This window comes from Callithrix jacchus, chromosome 11, assembly GCF_049354715.1.
Source record: "Callithrix jacchus isolate 240 chromosome 11, calJac240_pri, whole genome shotgun sequence".
Lineage (NCBI taxonomy): Eukaryota > Metazoa > Chordata > Mammalia > Primates > Cebidae > Callithrix > Callithrix jacchus.
In genome coordinates this window covers 17,422,173-17,447,366 of record NC_133512.1, presented here as the reverse complement: position 1 = coordinate 17,447,366, position 25,194 = coordinate 17,422,173, and the positions used below count along the sequence as shown (strand labels likewise).

The 25,194-nt window shown below is 36.1% G+C and overlaps 1 protein-coding gene across 3 annotated transcripts in view; it reads left to right on the top strand.

Moving 5' to 3' along the window:
- ZPBP (zona pellucida binding protein) overlaps positions 1-25,194 on the top strand; it is a 124,450-nt gene that overhangs the window by 12,443 nt on the left and 86,813 nt on the right. For 2 of the 3 annotated variants that reach the window (XM_009002170.5, XM_054237085.2), the window contains exon 4: positions 16,920-17,069. The exons of the other annotated variant lie outside the window; for it this stretch is intronic. In XM_009002170.5, coding sequence (XP_009000418.1) covers positions 16,920-17,069 — 150 coding nt within the window. The remainder of the gene's footprint in view (positions 1-16,919; positions 17,070-25,194) is intronic. 3 annotated transcript variants of the gene reach the window in all.

Below are 25,194 nucleotides of genomic sequence, written 5' to 3'. Positions count from 1 at the left end.
TTTTGGATGAAGGAGAGCAATATATTTATACAAGGACTTGAGAAAGAAACATAGGAAATACTTATTTTTAAATATGTTTTAATTCATATTTATGTAGTTAATAGAGCTCAGCTGTACATTTCTGTGATTTTTATGGTGATTCTAAAATAGGTCATTTTAAAGAGTTAATCTATTTAGATCAGTCTGTGTTTTTCGTAGGCCAATTATCCATCATTCATTTGTAAGTGACTACTTGGTGGAAGCCTCTGTGGTAAGTTTCGTGGGGAATAGAAAGGTCAGACATAACCTCTGCCTCATTACACTAGCAAAGTAGAAATTATTGTGCAATTTGTTCTTGGGATCAGCAGGGCTCAGTAACAGAAATTCTAATAGGTTTTGCAGCTTATATAAATCAGAGAAGTGGTCCAGGTATGAAAGAACTTAATACTGGAAATAAAATCAAATTTTATTTATATTGTTCTCTAATAGTAGCATGTAATGTAGTAGAAACATGTATTTTGAATATGTTTTATATTTTATATTGCAACTCTGCAAGGTGAAAAATAGAAACATTTAAGCATTGAATTTTTCTATTCGCATTTGTTGCTTCTTTGATTTGGAAATTGAAATTTGAAATTGTTTCTTCTCCAAGATGGCATGCCAGGTTTTGCAGTTTATATTGCAAAATATAGTATGTAATTCAATTTATCCTTTAGGAACAATATTTATTTTATTGACTCTTACAATAGAAAAATAGGTATTCATAAATGTAGTTATTTCCAGGTAAAGATACAATCCTGTTACTACATTGGTTTTTACTTTTACAAAAACTATTCTCGGGGAATTCTGATATTTTAACTTTATGATTATATTATAGTTTTCAATACAGTATTTTATCATAGGTCACTGCCTACCACTTGTAAAGCTTATTAAGAACACTATACTTTTTATTTCTGAAAGGACTGGAAAGAAGTCTCATTTCTTAAAGTTTGAAGAACAGAGAAGGTTTTGGGACTGTAGTTTAAACTACACTGTACTTACTATTTTATGAATATCCAGAGATAGTTTCCCTTAATTTGAGCCAAATAAATCATATAATTATGTGATTACTTGTACATTCCTTTGGAGAAAATATTCAAGTTGTTTAGATATGTTGTGAAGCATAGGGAGTAAGCCTTAGATTTGGTGTCTTCATCTCTTTTTCTTTGTTTCTTGTTCAGTATTGTTTATTTACAAAGGTAATTGCATTTATTGCAACAACTTCTGTACCTCCCACTCTGACCCTAATATTGTTCCGATGAATTAACTCTTTTTGGTGTGTGGACTTTCCTGCTTTTCTAAATATTCATACAAACATGTGAAAGTAAACACACATGTGTACAGTGTTCCTTGTAACCTCTCCCTTATTATTTTTTAATAAGATCATGGTTTATAACTATGAAGTATGATGTACAAATGTATATCAGATACATGCAAGTTATGAAGCACAGTAAAGCAAAGATCCTTGAATTTACTATACAAGTTAAGATGCATTATTACCAACATATTGGACCTCCCAATAAGCTGTTTTAAAATCCCATTTTTTTTGTTCCCACCCCCCAAAGTTTACAGTATTATTCCTTTGCTTTTCTCTATGCATTTACCACATATATACAAATACATACACTTATGTATGTGTTCTGAAAGTATATATTTTAATTTCGTTATTTTGAATTTTTCTCACATTTTTCTTTTTACCAGCTTCATTGATACATGATTGACAAAAATTTATATATTTAAGGTATACAATGTAATATTTTGATGTAGATATTTAATGTGAAACTGATTACTGCATCAAGCTAGTAACATATCAGTCACTTCACATAGTTGCCATTCTTTTGTGTGTGGTGAGAACACTTGAGATTTACTCTTGTAAAATTTCAAGTGTACAATGCATTTATTGTTAACTGTATTTACCAATCTGTACATTAGGTCTCATCTTCTAACTGAAATTTGGTACCCTTGGACTAAGAACCGCAGGTCCCCAATCCCCCAGTCTCTGGTAACTACCATTCTGCCCTATATTTGTGGTAGGGTAGAATGTGAGTGTGACTTTTGTATGACTGTGACTTTTTTCAGATTCCGCATATAAGTGAGGTCATGTATATATATGTCTTTCAGTGTCTTCCTTATTTTACTAAGCATAATGAATTTTATAAAAATAATAAACACAATATTACCATGTGTCATATTATTCTAAATATTGTATGCATATTAATTTTAACAATGACCTTTTGCAGTAATTACAGCCATTTTCTCCATTTTATAAATGGGAAAACAAAGGCATTAAGATAGAAAGATACTTTATAAAGTCATATGTCTTTGAAGTCTTGTGTCAGAGTTCATAGATATAATCTCAGTAAGGTAGGAACACACTATTTTATGAATTTTGGTAGTTTGTATCTGTCAAGGAATTTGTCCAACGTTGGATTTTTAAATGTATTTATGTACATAAAAATTTTATAGTATTTTGTGTTATCTTTTTATAGATGACAGATTTCGGATTTTCAGGATCTATAGTGATGTGTATTCATTCACTCCTGATGTTGGTTGTCTCTCTCTCTCTTCTTTTTTTTTGTTCTCTCTTGCTATGTGTTTAACAATTTTATCAGTCTTTTAAATGAACCAGCTTTGGGTTTCATTGATTTTTTCTATATTTTTCTGTTTTCCAAGTATTGCTTTTGGATTTTCTATTTAATATTTTCTTTCTTTTGATTGCTTTGGGTTTCATTTACTTGTCTTTTTCTTTTGCTGGTTGTAGAATTCTGGGTTGGCAATTTTTTCTTTGAACATTCGAAAGATGGAACTCTGTATTGCTTGTATAATTCCTAATGACAAGTCTGCTGAAGTTCTTATCTTTCTCCCTCTCTGGGCAATGTGTCATTTTTTTCTGACTTGTCAAGATTTTCTCCTTGCTTTTTATTTTCAGTGATTTGAGTATTATGTATATCCATTTTGATTGGTTGGTTTTTGTATTTATTCTGGTTGGTATTCTTTAAGTGTTCTGAAATATAGCTTGGTGCCTGTCAGTTTTCAGAAATTCTCAGCTGTTATATGTTCTAACATTTTTTCTTCCCCATTTTATGTCTTTCCAAGATTCCTATTGTACTTACATAACACTGTTTGATTTCACAGCTCTTGGGTCCTTTCGTCTTCTCCTTTCCCCCCATTCTATTTGTACTGCATGTTAGGTAACTTCAAATTCATTAATTCTTTTCTTGATGGTGTCCCTCTATTTTTGAGCCCATTGAAGGAATACTTTATCTGTGTTACTGTGTTGTCTTTTTTGCTTTTAGTTTTAATATTTACATTTAATTATTTATATAGTTTCAATCTCTGCTGAAACCACCTATCTGATCTTACATGTTGTCTGTCTTTTAATAAATCTTTTGTCATACTACTCCTAGTTATTTTAAATGAACTAAACTGTCTGACACTTCATACATCTGTACCATATAAGAGCCTGGTCCCTGGGCTTTGCTTTGTATCTTGACAGTGTGCTGTTTCTTGCCTTTCTGTATGTCTTCTAACTTTTAAAATTGGACATCTTGAATAAGACAGTAGATATTGAACAAAGTATTTCAGTGCTTTGAGATCAGTTTTTTTTCTGTTAGGCCTTTAGTGTTAGGGGTTTGTATCTAATAAAGACTTGTCTGGCTTTGGTGTTGGTTTTTATACTTGGTGCCCTGAATGCTTCAAAAAATCTCTGAAATGTTTATGTGTAGTCTTGTTCATTTGGAGTTTTTTCCAATGTGTAATTTTTTCTTGGCTTTGGTTTCTCCTTTTGTGCTGCTCCCTAGAGTTTCCTAGAGATATATTTAAAAATATAGCATATGTACTCTTCAAAATAAAAAAGAAATTAAGATGGTACTTCTACCTTCTCTAGATCTTAGCTTGATTATCTAAAAATACAGAGTTGGATTAAGTCTCTACAAGTCTCTGCCTTAGAGTTCTAAACTTATATAACAAAACTTAAGCATAATTTTATTACAGATTGTTATTTTTACAAATAAGTTTATGCTTTTGCAGCTCTTCTAGATTTATTTCATTTACCTTGTAGGTCTGCCAGCTTTATTTCACTGCTATATTTAGTAAACTCTTGTTAGTGGTATGGAGTTTGGAAAGTGGGACATTCTCTGATGTTCTGATTAAGCTTTGTTCTTTGGCAGGCATAGTGTCCCTGGGTGATGCTGTGTGACCTTCACAATTATTCCATTTCTTCTTCCAGCTTTAGTTTTGGCCTAGCATGTCTTCCTGACTCTCCCCTCTTGTGATTTCATTCTTTTTTATGGCTGCATAGAATTTTTTCTTCTTCCTTTTTCCTTCATAGGCTACAACAACTTTCTATAGTGCCCTATGTGACAGTTTTTGTTTTTTCTCTTTCTGAAAATTAAAGCTTTGCTCCTTTAAGGAGGTATAAGGGAAATGGGTGTGGTTAGAGTTTTGGTAGGGCTACTGAGCCCCTCCTTTAGCCAGCATCCCATGGGAAGCTTGCTCGGTGGTCTCCTGTCTTCCTTGTGAGCCCATAGAGGTGTTCATGAATGAAAAATCTGTAAGAGGCCACAGTTCCCCTTATCTGTGGTCCCAGAGGCTTCCCATGATCACATTGATCTACACCTGGTGTTTGGTAATTCATTAAACAGTTTTTAGCTGAATCATCTTTCCTGCTTATATGGTGGCTGAAGCAAATACTGACATTGTGGTTCTACCTATAAGCCCTTGTCTACCCTCAGATTTTAGATTATTGGTTGCCCTACCTCTTCAAGTCCTTAATAGGATCCAAGCAAAATCCATTGACAGTCTTCTACCTTTTTCCTTATGTAATGGTGGGATTGATGCTGTTATATTCACTTTCTACATTTGAATTGAAACCAGAAGTATAAATCTATTTTTTTTTTTTTGAGATGGAGTTTCATTCTTGTTACCCAGGCTGGAGTACAATGGCACGATCTCGGCTCACTGCAACCTCTGCCTCCTGGGTTCAGGCAATTCTCCTGCCTGTAGCTGGGATTACAGGCACACACCACCGTGCCCAGCTAATTTTTTTGTATTTTTAGTAGAGATGCGGTTTCACCATGTTGACCAGGATGGTCTCGATCTCTTGACCTCGTGATTCACCCGCCTCAGCTTCCCAAAGTGCTGGGATAAATCTATTTTTAAAAACAAGGGACATGGATCAATCTGGAAACCATTATTCTCAGCAAACTGACACAAGAACAGAAAGTCAAACACCGCATGTTCTCACTCGGTGTTGAACAGTGAGAACACATGGACACAAGGAGGGGAGCATCACACACTGGAGTCTGCGGGAGGTAAATAGGGGAGGAACAGTGGGGGGTGGGGAGTTGGGGAGGGATAACATGGGAAGAAATGCCGGATATAGGTGATGAGGAAGAAGGCAGCAAACCACACTGCCATGTGTTTACCTATGCAACAATCTTACATGTTCTTCACATGTACCCCAAAACCTAAAATGCAATAGCATAAATAAATAAATAAAAACAATAAGCTGTAATGAAATTGTGCTTGAAGTTTGTCATAAAGTTTTAGAACTCTAAGGCATAGACTTCTAGAAATCTAGTCCAACTCTGAATTTTTAATCAAGCTAGGATCTAGAAAAGGAAGAAATAACCAACTTTATTTATTTTCAATGTAATGTTTAAATGTTTTTGGGGTACATGTGATATATTTTTAATTGATACATAATAATTGTACATATTCATGGGGTAGGTAGTGATGTTTCTCTTTATATAATCTATAGTGACCAAATTAAGGTAATTAGCATACCCATCATGTCAGATATTTATAATTTCTTTGCTGCTAGCTATTTGAAACTAATATATTATCAACTTTAATTAAACAATTACGTGTTGAATACCTGCTGTTGCATGAGTTCCTGTAGTATGTTGCCCTTGGTATAATAACATTTCTGTTTAAATTTAGTCACTTAAGGATCTATTAAGTGATTATTGTTAATGGATATTATAGAATGTGTTTTTATGTTGAGTATGAAATTCTCTGAATATCTTTTCAAAATGTGTCACTTTTTTCATCCAAAATTCATTTTTTCTTCTAACTTTTATTTTAGGTTCAGGAGATAAATGTGCAAGTTTGTTACATTGGTAAATTGCATGTTGCTGGGGTGTAGTGTACAAATGATTTCATCACACAGATAGTGAGCATAGTACCTGATGGGCAGGTTTTTCATCCTCACCCTCTTTCCATGCTCTATCCTCAAGTAGGCCCTTGTATCTGTTGTTCCCTTCCTTCTTTGTGTTCACGTGTATTTAATGTTTAGTGCCCACTTGTAAGTGAGAGCATGTGGTATTCAGTTTTCTGTTTCTGTGTTAATTTGCCTAGCATAATGTCCTCCAGCTGAATCCATGTTGCTACAAAAGATGTGATTTCATTTTTTATGGTTGCATAGTATTCCATGGTGTATATGTACCATGTTTTCTTTATCCAGTTCACCATTGATTGGCATCTAGGTTGATTCCATGTTTTTGCTGTTGTGAACTGGACAGCAGTGAACATGGATGTTTATGTGTCTTTATGATAGAATGATTTATATTCCTTTGGTTATGTACCCAGTAATGGGATTACTGGATAGAATGGTAGTTCTGTTGTAAGTTCTTTGAGAAATCTCCAGTGTTTTCTACAGTAGCTAAACTAATTTATATTCCCATAAGCGTTCCTTTTTTTCCCATAACCTTGCCAGCATGTTATTTTCTTACTTTTCAATAATAGCTATTCTGGCTGGTGTGACATGATATGTCATTATGGTTTTGACTTGCATTTCTCTGATTACTAGTGATGTTGAACATATTTTCATAAGCTTGTTGTCCACATGTCTGTTCATGTCTTTTGTCCATTTTTTAGTGTAGTTGCTTGATTTTTGTTTGTTTTGTTAAGTTTCTTATAGATGCTGGTTATTAGACCTTTGTGGGAGGCATAGTTTGCAAACATATTCTCCCATTCCGTAGGTTGTCTGTTTACTTGGTTGATAGTTTCTTTAACTATTCAGAGCTCCTTAGTTGAATTAGGTCCCACTTGTCTGTTTTGTTTGTCTTGAAATTGCTTTTGGAGTCTTCTTCGTGAAATCTTTGCCAGTGTCTATATTCAGAGTGTTGTTTCCAAGATTTTCTTCTAGTATTTTTATAGTTTTAGGTCTTACACTTAAGTCTTTTAAAAATTCTTCTTGGCTGGGTGTGGTGGCTCATACCTGTAATCCTAGCACTTTGGGAGGCCAAGGTGGGTGGGTTGCTTGAGCTCTAGAGTTTGAGACCAGCCTGGATAACATGGTGAAACCTTGTCTCTACTAAACATTAGCTGGGCATGGTGGTGTGCACCTATATGTAGTCCTAGCTACTTGGGAGGCTGAAGCAGGAGAATTACTAGAACCCAGGAGATGGAGGTTTCAGTGAGCCAAGATTGAACCATTGCACTCCAGCCTGGGGGACAGAGTGAGACTCTGTCTCAAAAAAAATTCTTAAAAATAATTTAAAATTATTTTTAAAAATCTCTATGGATACATAGTAGGTGTTTATATGTATGGGGTGCATAAGATGTTTTGTTATAGGCAGACAATATGAAATAAGCACATCATGGAGAATGGTGTATCCATCCCCTAAAATATTTATTCATTTAGTTACAAATAATCCAATTATATTCTTTAAGTTATTTTAATATATGCAATTAAGTAAAATTTGACTACAGTCATTCTGTTGTGCTGTCAAATAGTAGGTTTTATTCATTTTCTCTATTTTTTTGTACCCATTTATTATCCCTACTTCTCTGCAAAAACCCCCACTACACTTCCCAGCCTCTGGTAACCATCCTTATACCTCTGTCATGAGTTCAATTGATTTGAGTTTTAGATCCTACAGACAAGTGATAACATGCAATGTTTGTCTTCCTGTGATTGCTTATTTCACTTAACATAATAATCTCCAGTTCTATCCATGTTGTTGCAGATGTCTGCATCTCATTCTTTTTTATGACTGAACAGTTCTCCATTATGTATATATTATCACATTTTCTTTATCCATTCATCTGCTGATGGACACTTTTTTGTTGTTGTTGTTGAGACGGAGTTTCGTTCTTGTTACCCAGGCTGGAGTGCAACGATGCTATCTCGGCTCACTGCAACCTCTACCTCCTGGGTTCAGGCAATTCTCCTGCCTCAACCTCCTGAGTAGCTGGGATTAGAGGCATGTGCCACCATGCCCAGCTAATTTTTTGTATTTTTAGTAGAGACGGGGTTTAACCATGTTGACCAGGATGGTCTCGATCTCTTGACCTTGTGATCCACCTGCCTCGGCCCCCAAAGTGCTGGGATTACGGGCTTGAGCCACTGTGCCCAGCCTGATGGACACTTATTCTGCTTCTAAATCTTAGATATTGTAAGCAGTGCTGCAGCAAACAGGAATACAGATATCGCTTCAATATACTACATTGAATATACACAAAATTCCTTTCTTGTGGGTATAAACATTATTATGTAGCTCTTGGATGAAATGTTCTATAAATGTCTGTTAGATCTGTTTGGTCTATAGTGCAGAGTAAGTCTAATGTTTCATTGTTGATTCTTCTGTCTGGAAAATCTGTCTAATGCTAAAAGTGGGGTGTTACAGTCTCCAGCTATTATTGTGTTGAGGCATCTCTCCCTCTTTAGCTCTAATAATATTTTCTTTATATATCTGAGTGCTCCCATGTTAGGTATATATGTATTTAAAATTGTCATATTATTTTGCTGAATTGACCACTTTATCATTACATAGTGACAATTTTTTTCATTTATAGATTTTGTCTTGAAACCTATTTTGTTTGATATAAGAATAGCAATTGACACTCTTTTTTGCACTCAATTGCTATGAAGTATCTTTCTATCCCTTTATTTTCAGCCGATGTGTGTCTTTATAGGTGAAGTGTGTTTCTTATAAGCAGTAGATCAGAGGGTCTTGTTTTTCATCTATTCAGTCACTCTATTTTTAATTAGAGAACACAGTCAATTTACATTTAATGTTATAATTTATAAGTGAGGACTTACTCTTGCCATTTTGTTATTTGTTTTCTGGTCTTCTCTTCTGTCTCTCCTTCCTATCTTCCTGTAGTGAAGATGATTTTCTTTGGTGATATGATTTAGTTTTTTGCTGTTTATATTTTATGTATCCATTGTATGTTTTTTGATTTTAGGTTACAATGAGGCTCACAATGGCTCTCTTATAACCCAATATTTCTACCTGATAAAAACTTAACATTGTTTGCATAAACAAACAAAAAGAAAACTAATAAAAACTCTATGCCTTAATTTCATCACCCTGCTTTTTAACTTTTGCTTTTTCTATTTATATCTTATTGTATTGACTATGACTTGAAACATTGTTGTACTTATTAGTTTTGATTGGTTCATCAAAGACTAGTTTACACATCACAGTTATAGTGTTATAATATTCTGTGTTTTTCTGTGCACTTATTATTACCAGTGAGTTCTATACCTTCTGGTGATTATTTATTACTCATTAATATTCTTTTCTTTCTAATTGCATTAATCCCTTTAGCATTTCTTGTATGAAAGTTCAGATATTAGTGAAATCCCTCAGGTTTTTTTGCGGGGGGGGGGGGTCTGGGAAAGTCTTTATTTCTCCTTTATGTTTGAAGGATATTTTTTGCCAGATACAATATTCTAGAATATATTTTTTCCTTCAGCACTTTAAATATGTCATGCCACTGTCTTCTGGTCTGTAAAGGTTCCACTGAAAAGCCTACTGCCAGATGCATTGAAACTCCATTGTATGTTATTTGTTTTTTCTTTCTGCTTTTAGGATCCATTCTTTAACCTTTACCTTAGGAAGTTTAATTATTAAATGCCTTGGGGTAGTCTTCACTGGGTTAAATCTGCTTGGTGTTCTATAACCTTCTTGTACTTGGATATTATGACTTTCTCTAGGTTTGGGAAAGTCTCTGGTATTATCCTTTTGAATAAACTTTCTACCCCATATCTTTCTCTATCTTCTCATTAAGGCCAATAACTCTTAGATTTGCTATTTTGAGGCTATTTTATAGATCTTGTAGGCATGCTTCATTGTTTTATGCTACTTTTTCTTTTGTCTCCTTTGTGTATTTTTAAGATATTTTTAAGTACGGTATTTTCAGGTTCACAAATTCTTTCTTCTGCTTGATTCATTCTGCTATTAAAGGACTCTGATGCATTCTTTGGCATACCATTGCATTATTCTGCTCCAGGATTTCTGCTTGATTATTTTTTATTTCAATCTCTTTTAAAAATATATCTAATTGTGAATTCCTTCTCTGTGCTATCTTGAATTTCAAGTTTCTTCAACATAGCTATTTTGAATTCCTTTTCTGAAAGGTCACATATCTCTTTTTTTTACCAGTATTGGTCCCTGGTGCATTATGTAGTTTATTTGTTAAGATCACATTTTTCCGAATGGTGTTGATACTAGTAGATGTTCTTGGTGTCTGGCCGTTGAAGAGCTAAGTATTAATTGTAGTCTTCATTGTCTGTGCTTATTTGTAGCTGTTCTTCTTGGTAAGGCTTTTGAGATATTTGAAACGACTTCACTGTTGTGATCTAAGTTACATCTGCTTTAGGAGACACCTCAAGCCCAGTAATGCTTTGGTTCTTGCAGGTTTATAGAGGTACTCTTGGATAAGATCCAGGAAAATTCTCTGGATTACCTGGCAGAGATTCTTGTTTTCTTCCTTTACTTTCTCCCAAACATACAGAGTCTCTGTCTCTGTTTTGGGCCACCTAAAGTTGGAGGTGGAGTGACAATAGCATCCCTGTGGCTACCACCACTATGACTACACTGGGTCAGACCTGAAGCCAACATAGCACTGTGGCTTTCCCCAGGCCTGTTGTAGCCACTTTGTGGCTCCTGGCTCCTGGCTCCTGCCTATGTTTCCTCAAGGTTCCGGGGCTCTCCAATCAACAGGAGGTAAAGCCAGCCAAAACTTTGTCCTTCTGTTGAGTGTTGCAAGGTCCCCCAATCCCTGAGTAGGCTCAGAAGTGCCGTCTGGGATTCAGCGACTAGAGTCAAAAATTTAGAAGTCTACCTGGTGTCCTGTTATATTGCAGATGAGGTGATACTCAAAGCAAAAGACAAAATCCTTCCCACTCTACCCTACTACGCTTTCCAAAGGGAGAGGAGCCTCACCTGATAGCTACCACCACCCCAGACCAGGAGGATTACTGCCAGACTACTGCCAATATTCCCTTAAGGCCCAAGGGCTCTTAAGTGAGCTTGTCATGAAGGCTTCTTGTCCTGGGACCTACCCTTCAGGGCAGTGGACTCTTCTCTGGCCCCAGGGCAGGTTCAGAAATGCCATCAAAGCATTAGCCCTGTTAACTGGGGACCCTGAGAACCTACTTGTTGCTCTCCCACTCTACGTATGTGCCGGCACCTAAGGTGTAAGATAAAGTGTGCTTTAGTTTTCCTTCTGCTATTCTCAAGCAGAAGGAGTTTTTGCCCATAGCCACCACATTTGGTCATGTGCTGAGTCTCATCTGAAGCAAGCAAGTCTCAGAGGCCCACCCAAGACTCTTGATGTTGTACCTGAGTATCGCTGCTGGTTATTCAGGGCCCAAGGGCTCTTCAGTTAGCAGGTGATGAGTGCTGCCAGGACTGGGTGTTTTCTTTAAGGCAGCAGGTTCCCTTTTGGCTTAGGCTGTGTCTAGAAATTTCCTCTTGGAACAAGGTCTTGGAATGGGGACATTATAACTCTGACTGGTGCCCTATCCTACTGTGCCTAGGCTGGTATCTTAGATACAAGACAGGGTTCTCCACACTCTTCCCTCTCCTTTCCTCTCCTCAGGTGGAAAGAAAGGGTCCCTTTTGTAGCTGCAAGCTGTGCAGCTCATGGTTAGGGGAGGGGTGATGCCAGCCCTCCCTTGGTTGCCCCAGCTGGTGTCTGTATTTTGTGTGCCCTTTCAGTTCACTGTCTCTGGGCCTAGTTCAGCACCAGGACTCACCTATGATTTGCAGCTCTATGGCCTAGATTGCCTTTCAAGTTTACTTGGAGTAAACAGAGTGCTGTAGACCTTGTTGGCAAGGTTTGCAGGCACTGAAGTTCATGTGGCTGGTATCAGTCATTCTCTTCTGGTTCAGGCTAGTTTAAATGCTCACTCCATAGGCAGGTGTCAGCTGAATTTGGTCTGGTTTTCCTTTCTGCTCTAACAGGACATCAGTGAACTCAATACATCACAACTGCTGTGTTCTCCCTCGCCTAGTACCCAGAGATACTATTTCTATCAGGCAACCACTGGGGTGAGAGTGGTGGTCGGGGAGGGGTGGCATTGGTGATTTTGGATTTTTAAGAAGTCTTTTCAGTGCCTCTTTTAGTGATATGAAGTTAAAACCAGGTACTATGAGTGGTCACCTGATTTTTGTTATTAAGAGAAAGTATTTTTTCTATGTATAGTTGCTAATGCAGTACCCTTGCAGGAAGGATGATTGGTGGAGACTTCTCTTCAACCATCTTGCTTTGCCCTTTCTTCAAGAGTCCCTTATATTGAAGTATTTAATTCATCTTGTGTTGATTTTTTATGTGTGGTGGAAGGAGGGGTTCCAGTTTCAATCTTATGCATGTAACTAGGCAGTTATTCCAGCACCCTTTCTTAAATAGGGACTCACTGCTTGTTTTGTTAGCTTTGTTGAAGATCAGATGGTTGTAGGTGTGTGGCTGTATTTATGGGGTCTCTATTCTGTTCCATTAGTCTATGTGTCTGTTTTTATACCAGTACCATGCTGTTTTAGTTACTGTAGCCCTGTAGTATAGTTTGAAGTTAGGTAGTGTGTTGCCTCTGGCTTTGCTCTTTTTACTTAGGATTACTTTGGCTGTTCCAGCTCTTTTTGGTTCCATATGAGTTTCACAATTGTTTTTGTCTACTCTATGAAAAATTTATTGGATAGGAAAAACATTGAATCTATAAATTGTTTTGGGTAGTATGGTTATTTTAACTATTGATTCTTTCTATCCATGAGCATGGAATGTTTTTCCAGTTGTTTATGTCATCTGTGATTTCTTTGAGCAGTGTTTTACAATTCTCATAGTACAGATCTTTCACCTCCCTTGTTAACTGTATTCCTAGGTATTTTACTCTTTTTGTGGACGTTGTGAATGGGATTGTGTTCTTGATTTGGCTCTCAGTTTGGATGTCATTACTATATAGAAATGCTACTGATTATTATACATTGATGTTGTATCTTGGAACTTAGCTGAAGTTGTTTATCAGATCTAGAAGTCTTTGGACAGAAACAATTTTTGTTTCGTTTTGTTTTTTAGAGATGGAGTCTCACTCTGTTGCCCAGGCTGGAGTGCAGTGGTGTGATCTCTGCTCACTGCAACCTCTGCCTTTCAGGTTCAAGCAATTCTTGTGCCTCAGCCTCCTGTTTTATCTGTGTCGTACTGTTTGCTCTTTCTGGCTGCTTGTAATGAGAAGAGAAGCGATTTCCTTGAAATGCATGATGTTAGAAAGGAAGCTGGAACTTAAAAGTGGCGGTTGTCCAAGGTGACGGTGCTCCTGCTCTGTCAATAGGGAGTAGCCAGGAGAAATCATTAAAATCAACCCTTTATTAGCTGGGATTAATGCACCAGTAATGCACCAGGCATGCACCACTATGCCTGGCTAATTTTTCTGTTTTTAGTAGAGATGATGTTTCACTGTGTTGGCTAGGCTGGCCTTGAATTCCTGACCTCAAATGATCTACCTGCCTTGGCCTCCCAACATGCTGGGATTACCAGTATGAGCCACTTCACCAGTCTGCAATGAGGTTTTCTAGGTATGGAATCAAATAGTCTGTGAAGACAAGTAGTTTGAAGTCCCCTATTTCTATTTGGATGATTTTATTTCTTTCTCTTGCCCGATTCCTTGGCTAGGACTTCCAGAACTATGTTAATATGAGTGGCAAGGGTGTGCATTTTTGTTTTGTTCTGGTTCTCAAGTGAAAATGCCTCTAGCTTTTGCCTGTTTAGTATGATGTTGGCTGTGGGCTTGTCACACATGGCTCTTCTTACATTGGGATATGTTCTTCTGATGCCTAGTTTATTGAGGGTTTTTAACATGAAGGGAGTTTGAATTTCATGGAATGGCTTTTCCACGTCTGTTGAGATGATCAGGTGGGTTTTGTTTTTAGTTTTGTTTCTGTGATGAATCAAATTTATTGATTTGCATATGTTGAACCAACCTTGCATCTCAGGGATAAAGCCTACTTGTTTGTGCTGGATTAGCTTTTTGATGTGCTTCTGGATTTGCTATGCTAGTATTTTGTTGAGGACTTTTGCATCTATGTTCATCAGGGTTATTGGCCTAAACATTTCTTTTTTCATTTTGTCTCCACCAGATTTTGGTATCAGAATGATGTTGGCCTCATAGAATGAGGTAGGGAATAGTCGCTCCTCCTCAATTGTTTGGATTGGTACCAGCCCTTCTTTATATGCCTGGTAGAATTTGGCTGTGCCTGTCTGGTCCAGGGCTTTTTGTTGTTGGTAGGTTTTTAATTATAGTTTCAGTGTCAGAACTCACTACTGGTCTGTTCAGGGTTTCAATTTCTTCCTGGTACAATCATGGGAGAGGGTGTATGTTTCTAGGAATGTATCTTAGGAATTAAATCTAGGAATATATCCCAGGAATGAAACCATTTCTCTAGGTTTTCTAATTAATGTGCATAGAAGTGTTTGTAATATTCTCCGATGGCTTTTTGTATATTTCTGGGGTCAGTGGTAATGTCCCCTTTGTCATTTCTGATAGTGTTTATTTGGATATTCTCTTTTCTTTTTCTCTTAGTCCAGCTAGCAATCTGCCCATCTTATTTATTCTTTCAGAAAACCAATCGTTGGTTTTGTTGATCTTTTGTATTTTTTTTTGTGTCTCAATTTTGTTCAGGTCAGCTCTGATTTTGGCAAGCCTTAGGGAATGGTGTCCCTGGCCATGCTCCACTGAAACTGTTTCCATGCCAAATGCTCTGGGTTCCATGCAGGCTGGAGTCTTGTCCATGCCAACTGTCCAAGAAGCTCTCCCTTGCCAGCCCAAATATCCATGGGTTCTCCTGTAGCTGGGATTCCAGAGGTCTGTAGTGGGCCACTCCATGTGTATTTAACTTATCCCTTCCCCAGGAGCCATTCAGGACTGAGAATAAGTCCTGATGCTTGGCAACCCTGTGCAGGGTCCACAGCTTCTTACTCCTTTAGTCCAGGGTCTGCATCTTCCTTCCATCTACAATCGATGCCTTCCTTGTGAAGATCTGCCCAGAGTGTGCTAGTCTTCTTGATGGCCTTATCTCTTGGTGGGAGAAACTCTTCCATTTAAAATGATTGCCAAGGAATCTGATACCTCATTGATGACATAATATTCCAAAATTTATTTAAATTTTATGAGAACCTGACATATCCTTACCAGGTGTCGCTGCTGAAATACGTAGTAAGCACTTACAAACTGTTACCTCTGTTTATAAAAACCTTGGCATGTTAGGATGAATGTGTAATATTTCATCAAAAGATAATTATGAAGAAATAGGCATTACAATAGAACTGCATTCTAAATTTGTATGATATTTTTCAGCTTCATCCAGGATATACAAATGGGAGTTCTCAAGGCATAATGCTCTTTGTAAATTCCTCGAGGGTGGATATATCCATCTATTTATTTCTCTTTCAATACCTGAAGCAGAGCTTGCATGTGCTAGACACTCAGTAAATATTTATTGAAAAACAAGTAATGAAAATTTTATCCCTATGAACACTCATCATTTGTTTTGGAGAATATTTCAACTTAAAATTTATAAGCAATATATCATTTACCCAAAATAGAAAAAAGATAGACTGTTAGTTCCTTAGGTAGTACTTTCAGTTCTAATGATTGGAATATTAAATTATTGACTAAGCAAATTTTAATGGCTAAAAATTTTTCTAATGAAAAACTGTGGTTACAAACATTCAGAATAACAGCTTTATGGCATTTTTGTGTACTTTAACATTCACTGTGTTTGTTATACAGAAAAATCGTGTGAGATAGGCTATCATGTATTATGATTTTTCATTGAACAAATGAGGGAACTGGATTTCAGAAAGATTAAGTGGTTACTGAAGGTTACACGGTTTGTGAGAGGGAAAGGTAGGTCTCAAGCCCGTCTCAATGCCTTTAAAGGCAGATTTTCTTTCCATTTCACAACACAGTTTTCTGTGTGCATGACACCTAAATAATAAGTATGTTAAAGTGAAAAGGAAGCTTACATTCTGTTCTACCCCCAGCACTGCAACTCTGTGATTATGTGATATCGGGCAAGTCAGGTGATCTCATATCCACTATTTTTTTTTTTGTGCAAACCTCAAATTTATAAGCCAAATTTTGCTTTATATTATATGTACTTATAAGAAATCTCTTGTTAGTGATTATATTCTGATAGCCTTTGTTCTGGGAATATTATTTATCTGTTTCATATACAGTTTGTGAGCTTACTGATGGCATAATTTATTATTAAATATAAATGTAATTATTTTATAGTATGTATATATATACATATTATATATATGTGTGTGTATGTATTTGTATATAGGTGTCCTGCATTTCTGATATTGCACAGTTGATGCAAGTAGCAGATTAGGAGCGCATTCTCCTACTACTTAGGAGTAGGAGCATTAGTCTCCTACTACTTAGGCTACAGTACAATCGATGAACTCTGGATAGTGAATGTCTGGTGCTGAGAAGGTTATCCTGGTACCCACTGTTAGCAGAGACCAGATACAGTGTCCTACCTATGTCCACCACCTTTCATTGACTGTGTTGGTAAATTGTGGTAGTTTTACCTTGCTTAGAAAATGTTTTGGTACTTGCCTATGGAACTTAAGCGTCTAATAACTGTATCTTATTCCTTTATTAGAAAACAGCACTACACAAATAACATCCACAGGAAGCCTTGTATTCCAAAATTTTCAGGAGCGTATGAGTGGAATTTATACATGTTTCCTTGAATATAAACCTACTGTGGAAGAAACTGTTAAACGCCTTTACCTAAAATATCTTATATATGGTAAGAAGTAAAGTTAGTTGTGTTTTAAACTTTCTTAATGATTTTAAACATTTGAATGTTTAAATAGGTCTGTCTTAAAGGGACTTTGTTATTTTTAGTCTCGTTTAATTAAAAGAAATTACTCTCTCCTGGGTAAAGTACTCTGTAAAGGGTTAGTGGTGAGGGCACAGAATGGTGAACAGACCATAATCTTTTTTTCCTTCAGGGGAATGTTGACATGTACACACAGATTTTACATCTGGGATATATAAATGTTTTTAAGTTATTATGATGATATTATATCTTATACTATATTAAATTCTAAGTATTTTAAATTTAAGTACCATGATTTCTGGCACACTGCCATCCTCCAAAGCAGGAGTGTGAAACACCACTATAAATTCCTTTTCCGGTGGTTTGATCTTTTGAGGCTTATATTTAGCAGAGCTCAGGTGATATGTGTAAGAATTAAAGAAAGAGGAAAGAAGCATGAAGAGGCAGCTTGCCAGTCAAAACAGATTTATTTTAGAGAAAACAAACCTGAGTGGCACCTTCTGGCTGAGCTAGGTCAGAGGTACACACTCTCTTACAGACTAAGAGTTTTTAAGGACTCAGGTTTATCAGAGTTTATCAGAGGCTTGGACTGCTTCTGTGTCTCTTTGTTGTGCTTATCTGGGAGGGAGAGTTGTGTTTGTGTTTCCATATATCTTTGTGCAGCTGCAGGCATATCCCCCAAGTCTGCTTTTAGCTTCCCTGTGTTAGTGCCTGAAGGGAAAGGAATGTGCTTAAGACCCACTATTTTTACTGGGGCCCATTGTATAAGGGTGAAGTTTGGTTGTTACCCAAGAGACTTTTCCTGTACCTTCCTCTCTGCCCCAGCTGTCTTATCTGTGTTTTACTGTCTGTTCTTTCTGGCTGCTTGTAATTAGAAGAGATTTCTGCATGAGGCTAGAAAGGGAGCTGGAACTTAAAGTGGCTGTGTTTGTGGGAGATGGTGCTCCTGCCCTGTCAATATGGAGTAGCCCGGAGAACAGTCTGAACTCAAATTGCTTGCAGATTCCATCTCACTGGTGGGACCCATGTGTGGCAGACAGAATAATGGCTATTAAACATGTCCATATCTAGTCATATCCAGAACATCTAAGTGTGTTGCTCTACATGGCAAAAGGGATTTAGCAGATAGACTAAATTAAGGCTCTTGAGAGGGGGAGATTATCCTGAATTATCTGGGTGGGTCCAGTGTAATCCCAGGGGTTCTTCTAAGAGAAAGGCAAGAGGGTCAAAGGCAGAAAAAGATGTGCTGACAAAAGGGGAAGTTGGAGCGATTTTCTCTGAAGATCAAAGAAGGAGCCACATGCTAAATCATGCAGGCAGCTACTACAGCTGGAAATGGCAAAGAACTGGGGTCCCGCTAAAGCTTTCAGAAGGAATACAGCTTGATTTTAGCTTAGTAAGACTCATTTTGGATTTCTGATCTCCAGAGCCATAAGGTAGTGCATTTGTGTTGTTCAGTACGTTAGGTTTGTGGTAGTTTGTTACAGTGCCAGTAAGGTAACTTATCTACCGCTACTTTGACAGCAAGGGTGCCAAACACTGGCAGAGTTATTAGTGGTTTCCTGATCATTTTTTGGTTAATCAAAAAATACTTTCTCATATAGCCAAAGAGAGCTAATGTGTTGGTACATTATTAACTCTGTTAGGCAAATAATTTGTTTAAACCTTGTAATCAGTCATGTTTCTCTTTGGTTACATAGTAGTTTTCTGCATCTTGTTACTTCATGTACTTATAATAAATATACTTCAAAATCACTCAGAAGTACATATTGACATATGCCAACAAACATAAAAGTGCATAAAATGAGTGCTGGTTTATAATAATGATAATGAAGGATATTTATTGAGCACTTATGATGTACCAGGCAGTGCTGTGTTTTTACATGTAATTGTTACAGCAACAGCAAAATCCATATTTATGTAATGCTTCCTTAGTGTAAGCATTGCTCTGATTTATTTATAGTAAATGTACTTTACAACAAACTGTGATGTAGGCACTGCTATTTTTGGTCTTGTAAATGTAAGGAAACTGAGAATGGTTAAGTGACTTGCCCAAGACCATAGTTAGTAAGTAGGGGAGGGGAAGACTCAGATTTAAATTTAAGAATTCTGGTCCTAGAGTTAGTATTCTTATGCTTTATGATATCCTACTATATATACCCCTGTTACTTGAATGCTGCCAGGATGAAGACCTGATCAATAAACTGACTTTGGAAACCTACTCTTTTTATGCTTAAAACAAATGCAATTGATTCTGTTTCATTTACCTACCTCCCTTAATCTTTCTAATCGCTACATGGTGTTTCCAGTTTTATTTGAGCATTCTTCAGTTAATTATTAGTTTCTTTCACTTTTTCCCTACTTCAGATGGTGCTGTATGGAGCATTTAAATATCTATCCATCCATCCATGCATCCATCCATCATTGGTCTGTGTATATATGTGCATACACCATACCTTCACACCATACTCACATTCCTGTATTTTGTAAGACAGGTTGAGCACTTTGGGAGGCCAAGGCGGGTGGATCATGAGATCAAGAGATCGAGACCATCCTGGTCAACATGGTGAAACCCCGCCTCTACTAAAAATACAAAAAATTAGCTGGGCATGGTGGCGCGTGCCTGTTATCCCAGCTACTCAGGGGGCTGAGGCAGGAGAATTGCCTGAACCCAGGAAGCGGAGGTTGCGGTGAGCTGAGATGATGCCATTGCATTCCAGCCTGGGTAACAAGAGCAAAACTCCATCTCAAAAAAAAAAAAGACAGGTTGATAGTCTTTCAGAAAGATGATTCTGTAAAGGAAAATCTACAGGGAATTCATAGTACCATTATGATTGATTCTGCCCATTGACTTGTAAAAAGTATAGTAATTTGCAACCATGCTATGAATAGATGAGAACCTCAGTTTCCAAAACCCCTTTAATGCTGTATTTTGAAGTGCTGCCAATATAATAAATTAATAGTATTTTATAGTTTTAATATGTATTTTTTAGTCTTTGGTAGGTTATTCCAATCTTGTTATTTGTGTGGGCTTTGTGTATGTGTGTGTCTGAATAGCTACTGAGAGATAAGTAGCTATGTGGATAGTAACTTTATGGCAAATACATTGTATTCTGTATTTTGTTTTTAGCTTATTAACCTTCTATATTGTAAGTAAAGGATAATTCCAAATTTCAAAATTTTATATAACCTACAAGTGGTATTTTCTTTTTGATTCATGCTTTTTGCTGTGTTGAGCAAGGTATTCACTATTACCTGGATTGTAAGAAGTAAAATCAACTTATAATTTTCTATGTGTATATAAAACCTTTACAAATGTTAGAAAATTACAAAAATAAAATCAAGAATTATTATCAGGTTTGAATTTGGCAAGACAATAGGTATAAAAATGGTGAGTCATTGCTTTAATATACACTTCCTTAATTATAAGTTAGAACATACTTTCATATTTTTATTATTCAGTAGATTGCCTTTTCAATTCCATTGTCATCTTCCTTTTGGATAGTTTGTCTTTTTCTTACTAATTTTTAGATACTTTACTGTTGTGGATACTAATCCTTTCATATCAATACTTTAAATAATTTCTGTTTTCTCTCACTTAAAATGTTTATACTAACAGAAGTTTCAAATTTTTTTTGTAATAAGAGCTATCAATTTTAATTCTCTGACTTTTCTTGGTTTTGTTTTGTTTTGTTTTCTAAGAGCTTTTTTTTTATGTCTAGAAAATAAAAATTGCCCAGCACTTTGGGAGGCCGAGGCAGGTGGATCACTTTAGGCCAGGAGTTCAAGATCAGCCTGGGCAACATGGCCAAACCTGCCTCTACTAAAAATACAAAAAAAAAAAAAAAAAAAAAAAAAATAGGCTTGGTGATGCACACCTGTAATCCCAGCTACTTAGGAGGCTGAGGCAGAGGCACAAGAATCACTTGAACCTGGGTGGTTGAAGCTGCATATTCTACCTGCAGATCACACCACTGTATTCCAGCCTGGGTGACAGAGTGAGACTCCACCTTAAATTTAAAAAAAAAGAAAGAAAGGAAACGAAAAATTGTTTTCTATATTTTCTAGGCCTATTTTTTAAACAGGAGTAAGTTAACATCTTTTATTTGGTAGACAAAGGGCAATGTCTAATAGAAATTTCCCCAAGACACTTAAAACCTGTGAATTTCTGACCAGTTCACAAAACCACTAAATGATACTTTAGCATGAAATAAAAAACCTAACAGACTGTCAGCTCCAAAGAAATTGCAGAGCGGAAATTTCCAAATGTATGATATGAGCTTTCTGGGCAAATGAAATGTTTAGCTTGTATATTAACAAAAATTCACAAGATATGGTTATGTTTTGACTGACTTAACAAGCATTCTTTTTTTGTCTCCCCCCCACCCTGCCACCACCAAAAAAAAGCTAAGGTAATAATATAACAATTTCACACAGAAAATTAAGGATACAAGTCATGCACAAGAACAGAAGAAGTGCTTGAGCATTAAAAACTGTTCTGCTCCATTGTCATACTTGAATTGTTGGCTCTTAAACCATTTTTAGTTATACAGGCAAAGGTTATTATATATTCAGCAATTAATAAGTTTTCAATCGTTTAAGGTACAGTAGCTTAAAAAAGTAGACTGCAAATGGTCCTGATAAGGCAAGTTAAGCCTTAGGCCTGTTTTTTCAGATTAAACTTTTTGTTTTGAGATAAATGTAGATGTAACGTATGGTTGCAAGAAATAATGATAAAAATGATTGTAACTTTCCTGAGGCTTCCCAGCTACACGCTCTATACAGCCTACAGAACTTTGAGTTAGTTAAACCTCTTCCCTTAATAAATTACCCAGTCTCAGGTAGTTCTTTATATCAGTGCGAGAACAGACTATTACACTATTCTTAGCTACGTTCGATGGACTTATTTGAATAAATGTTTCTTTATTTTTTCTATGCCCTTACGACAGTTTCCAAATACTGTTTAATGGTTGTTTTTAAAAAAGAATTTATAGCAGCTTTGCTGGAGTTTGCAGAGCTCCTCCAACTACCTTGTCAGAATCTATCTCCCACAGTTATTTTTTTAGTAGTAATTACTTTATTCAGTTTATTTCTTCTTATACACATTATAGTAATTCGTATTATGAATAATAATGTATATTCTTCTAGAAATAGTTTCAATCCAACTCTCCTTCATTGACATGAAGGAATTTGTAGTGTTTTATGTAGTTATTTGTTTTTTCTTTATTTATATATTAAATTTTTGTATATTTTTTCTGTTCTTTAATCAGTACATTATTTGATTTTTTTCCTTATTTATCATGGATTTTATTTCTATCTCAATTATAATTATTTTTTTATATTTCTCAGGGATTCATTCCTTCTTGGATTTTTCCTGTTCTCTTTCCCTAACTTCCTTTCTTGTGTTAACTTTGTTCTTTACATACACTCTTGAGTTGTACCGTTAGCTCATTTATTTTCTTTTTCTTTTTTGGGTAAATATAGTTAAGACTATAAATTTACTTTTTATTTCTATAGTTACATCCCACAATTACTGACATGTTTATCCTCATTTCCAAATATTTAGTCAAATCTATTATTTCTTTTATAGCCCATTTGTTATTTTGTACTATTTTATTTTTAAAAACTGTTTGTTGTTGATTTTTATTTTGATTTTTGTGTGTGTCAGAGAATGTGATTTACATGTTGTAATATTGAACTTCTGGATTTTCTTGACTTCTTTCATCCTCCTCTTGACTGTTTTTATTTCTGGAATGCTAATTCAGTATCTTTATTAGGATTTCTTAACTTATATTCATGACTTTTAGCTTGTCTTTCATATACCAAAATCTTTAAATGTCATGTATTTTAGACACTCTCGTGCAATTTGCCAAGTGTTTCTTCAGGTATGTTTGTCTGCCATTTAGCCTATTTTACCTCTGTGATTTTTTTCTTTTTATTTCAGTGACTATATTTTCATTCTCCAATATGTTAGATCTTACATTTTTATACTCTCCACTTGTTTTTGATCATATCCACCTATTTTTGTTTTATAATTTCCTGTTCTTAATTTATTCCTTTAACATTCTGAGAATTTACATTTTTTAATTTTATTATTAAATTTTAATAATGTACATATACTTCTGTGTATCTTTACCACTAACAAAATAGGTTTTATTTGTTTCATCTGTACAGTGGGTGTAAAAAGCTCTATCACTAGTCATTTGCATTTTCCTTAATACCGTTATCTTTGAGCCTCTATTTATGTATGTTTATTCCCATACAAGATTTTCTGTTTATATATTTTGCCTGTTTTCCTGTTTTTGTGCTCTTGTCAAATTCTCATAGTACTTTGAATATAGATCAGTGGTTCTCAAATTATGTTCTGTGAAAGTCTGGGAGTCCCTGAGACTTTCAAGGGATCAGTAAGGTAAAAACTAATTTAGTAATTGTACTGAGATATTATTTGCTATTTCTACTGTGTTGACATTTGCACTTATGGTGGGCAAATTACTGCCACCTACCTAGTAGAAAGCAAGGCAATGGCACTGAACTGTACTGATAATTGAAGGGGGAAAACATAGTTTCTTTTTTTAACTCTCATAACTTCTTAGTTGAGACACTGCTGAAAACAAAAGCCAGGTTAACAAGGGAGAAAGTGGCAGACATTTATGTGTGTCCTATAATCATCATGCCAGAGAGGCCTCAATTCAAAAGTATCTCCTGTTGGTGGCTTAGGGGCTTGCTTACATAATATTTTAACAAAGAGCCATAAATCCAATATAGTGACAAAACAAAGGAGAGAGCAGTTCCAGTCTTCTAAAAGGTTAGAAAATGTGGAAAGATAGTAAAATCTGTTCCCAGCTTCCTTTGGTGCCTGCTGGTGCTTTCTCTGGACAGATTAGCAAGTGCTGTCTCCAGTAAGGAAGGACTGGTGTTCTGCCATTGGGCAAATAGAGGCTAAGGCAGCATGTTACCCTCCATTTTCAGTTTAACCTCATAATCCTCAATGTTTGGGGGAGAAATATTTTGTTTTTTTTTCAGTCCCTTTTTTAAAGCTTTACTTTTAGAAAAGTTTACGTATTAAAATCCACGTTGGTAGCTTTGGGGAGATTTAGGTTAGAGGTTCTAAGGTAAAGAAATTGGCAAAGTGGGGAGAAATAGATTGAAACAAGTGGAAAGTAGAAAGGAACAAATTTGGGTTCTCTATCTTATTGAATGAGTCTTTTAGTCCTGAGAATAATCAGCTTAGTTGAGCAGGTGAGTCTGATTTCAGAAAATAGTGTTCTGGCTGAATTTTTATCAAAATTCAGTCTCTGTGTGGTATGAGCACACTGGTATTTAGTTGGACGCATTTTTACTGGAAAACAGAAAAGCAAAAGTTAATACCTGGAGCAGTCTGCAAACTGGTCTCTGAGTTTGGAGGGCAGTCAGCTGAGAATATTTTAATTTCAGCTCAAAGCATTTTCAGTTGGAATGTACAGGAAGTGGCAATTGGATAGATATTCCCAGATTGCCATTTGAATCAGGCATTCCACTGAACTTTCTGTACATAAATAAGTTGTGATGATTTCTCCGAAGTTTATATCAGGTTGTCTAGCATTAACTTGCAGGGCTTTAGGAAAATCAGTTTTGATGTGTAGGAATTTCAAGTCAAATGAGTGAGTGGGAGAAAAATGGGAAGTTTTAGTGTGGAGACTTATAGTCAGATACTGGAAGAAACTAAAAATTCAAGACTCAGTCTAGATAATTTTAAAAAAAACCTCAAAAATAATGGACAGGGCTAGAATCTAATAACAGGTACACTATAGTTTTTAATTTTTTTCTTGAAACATAATTTTTCTCTCTCTTATCACCCATTTCTACCAAATATCACAGCGAGTCCAGTTCTGTTGTAAAATAAGTTTTAGCCTCATTATAGTGCGCTTGATTAGTTAGATAAACTGTAGCAAGGCCGGGCGCAGTGTCTCACATCTGTAATCACAGCACTTTGGGTTGCCGAGGCAGGTGGATCACCTGAGGTCAGGAGTTCGAGACCAGCCTGTCCAACCTGGTGAAACCCCATCTCGACTTAGGCAGGAGAATCATTTGAACCAGGGAGGCAGAGGCTGTA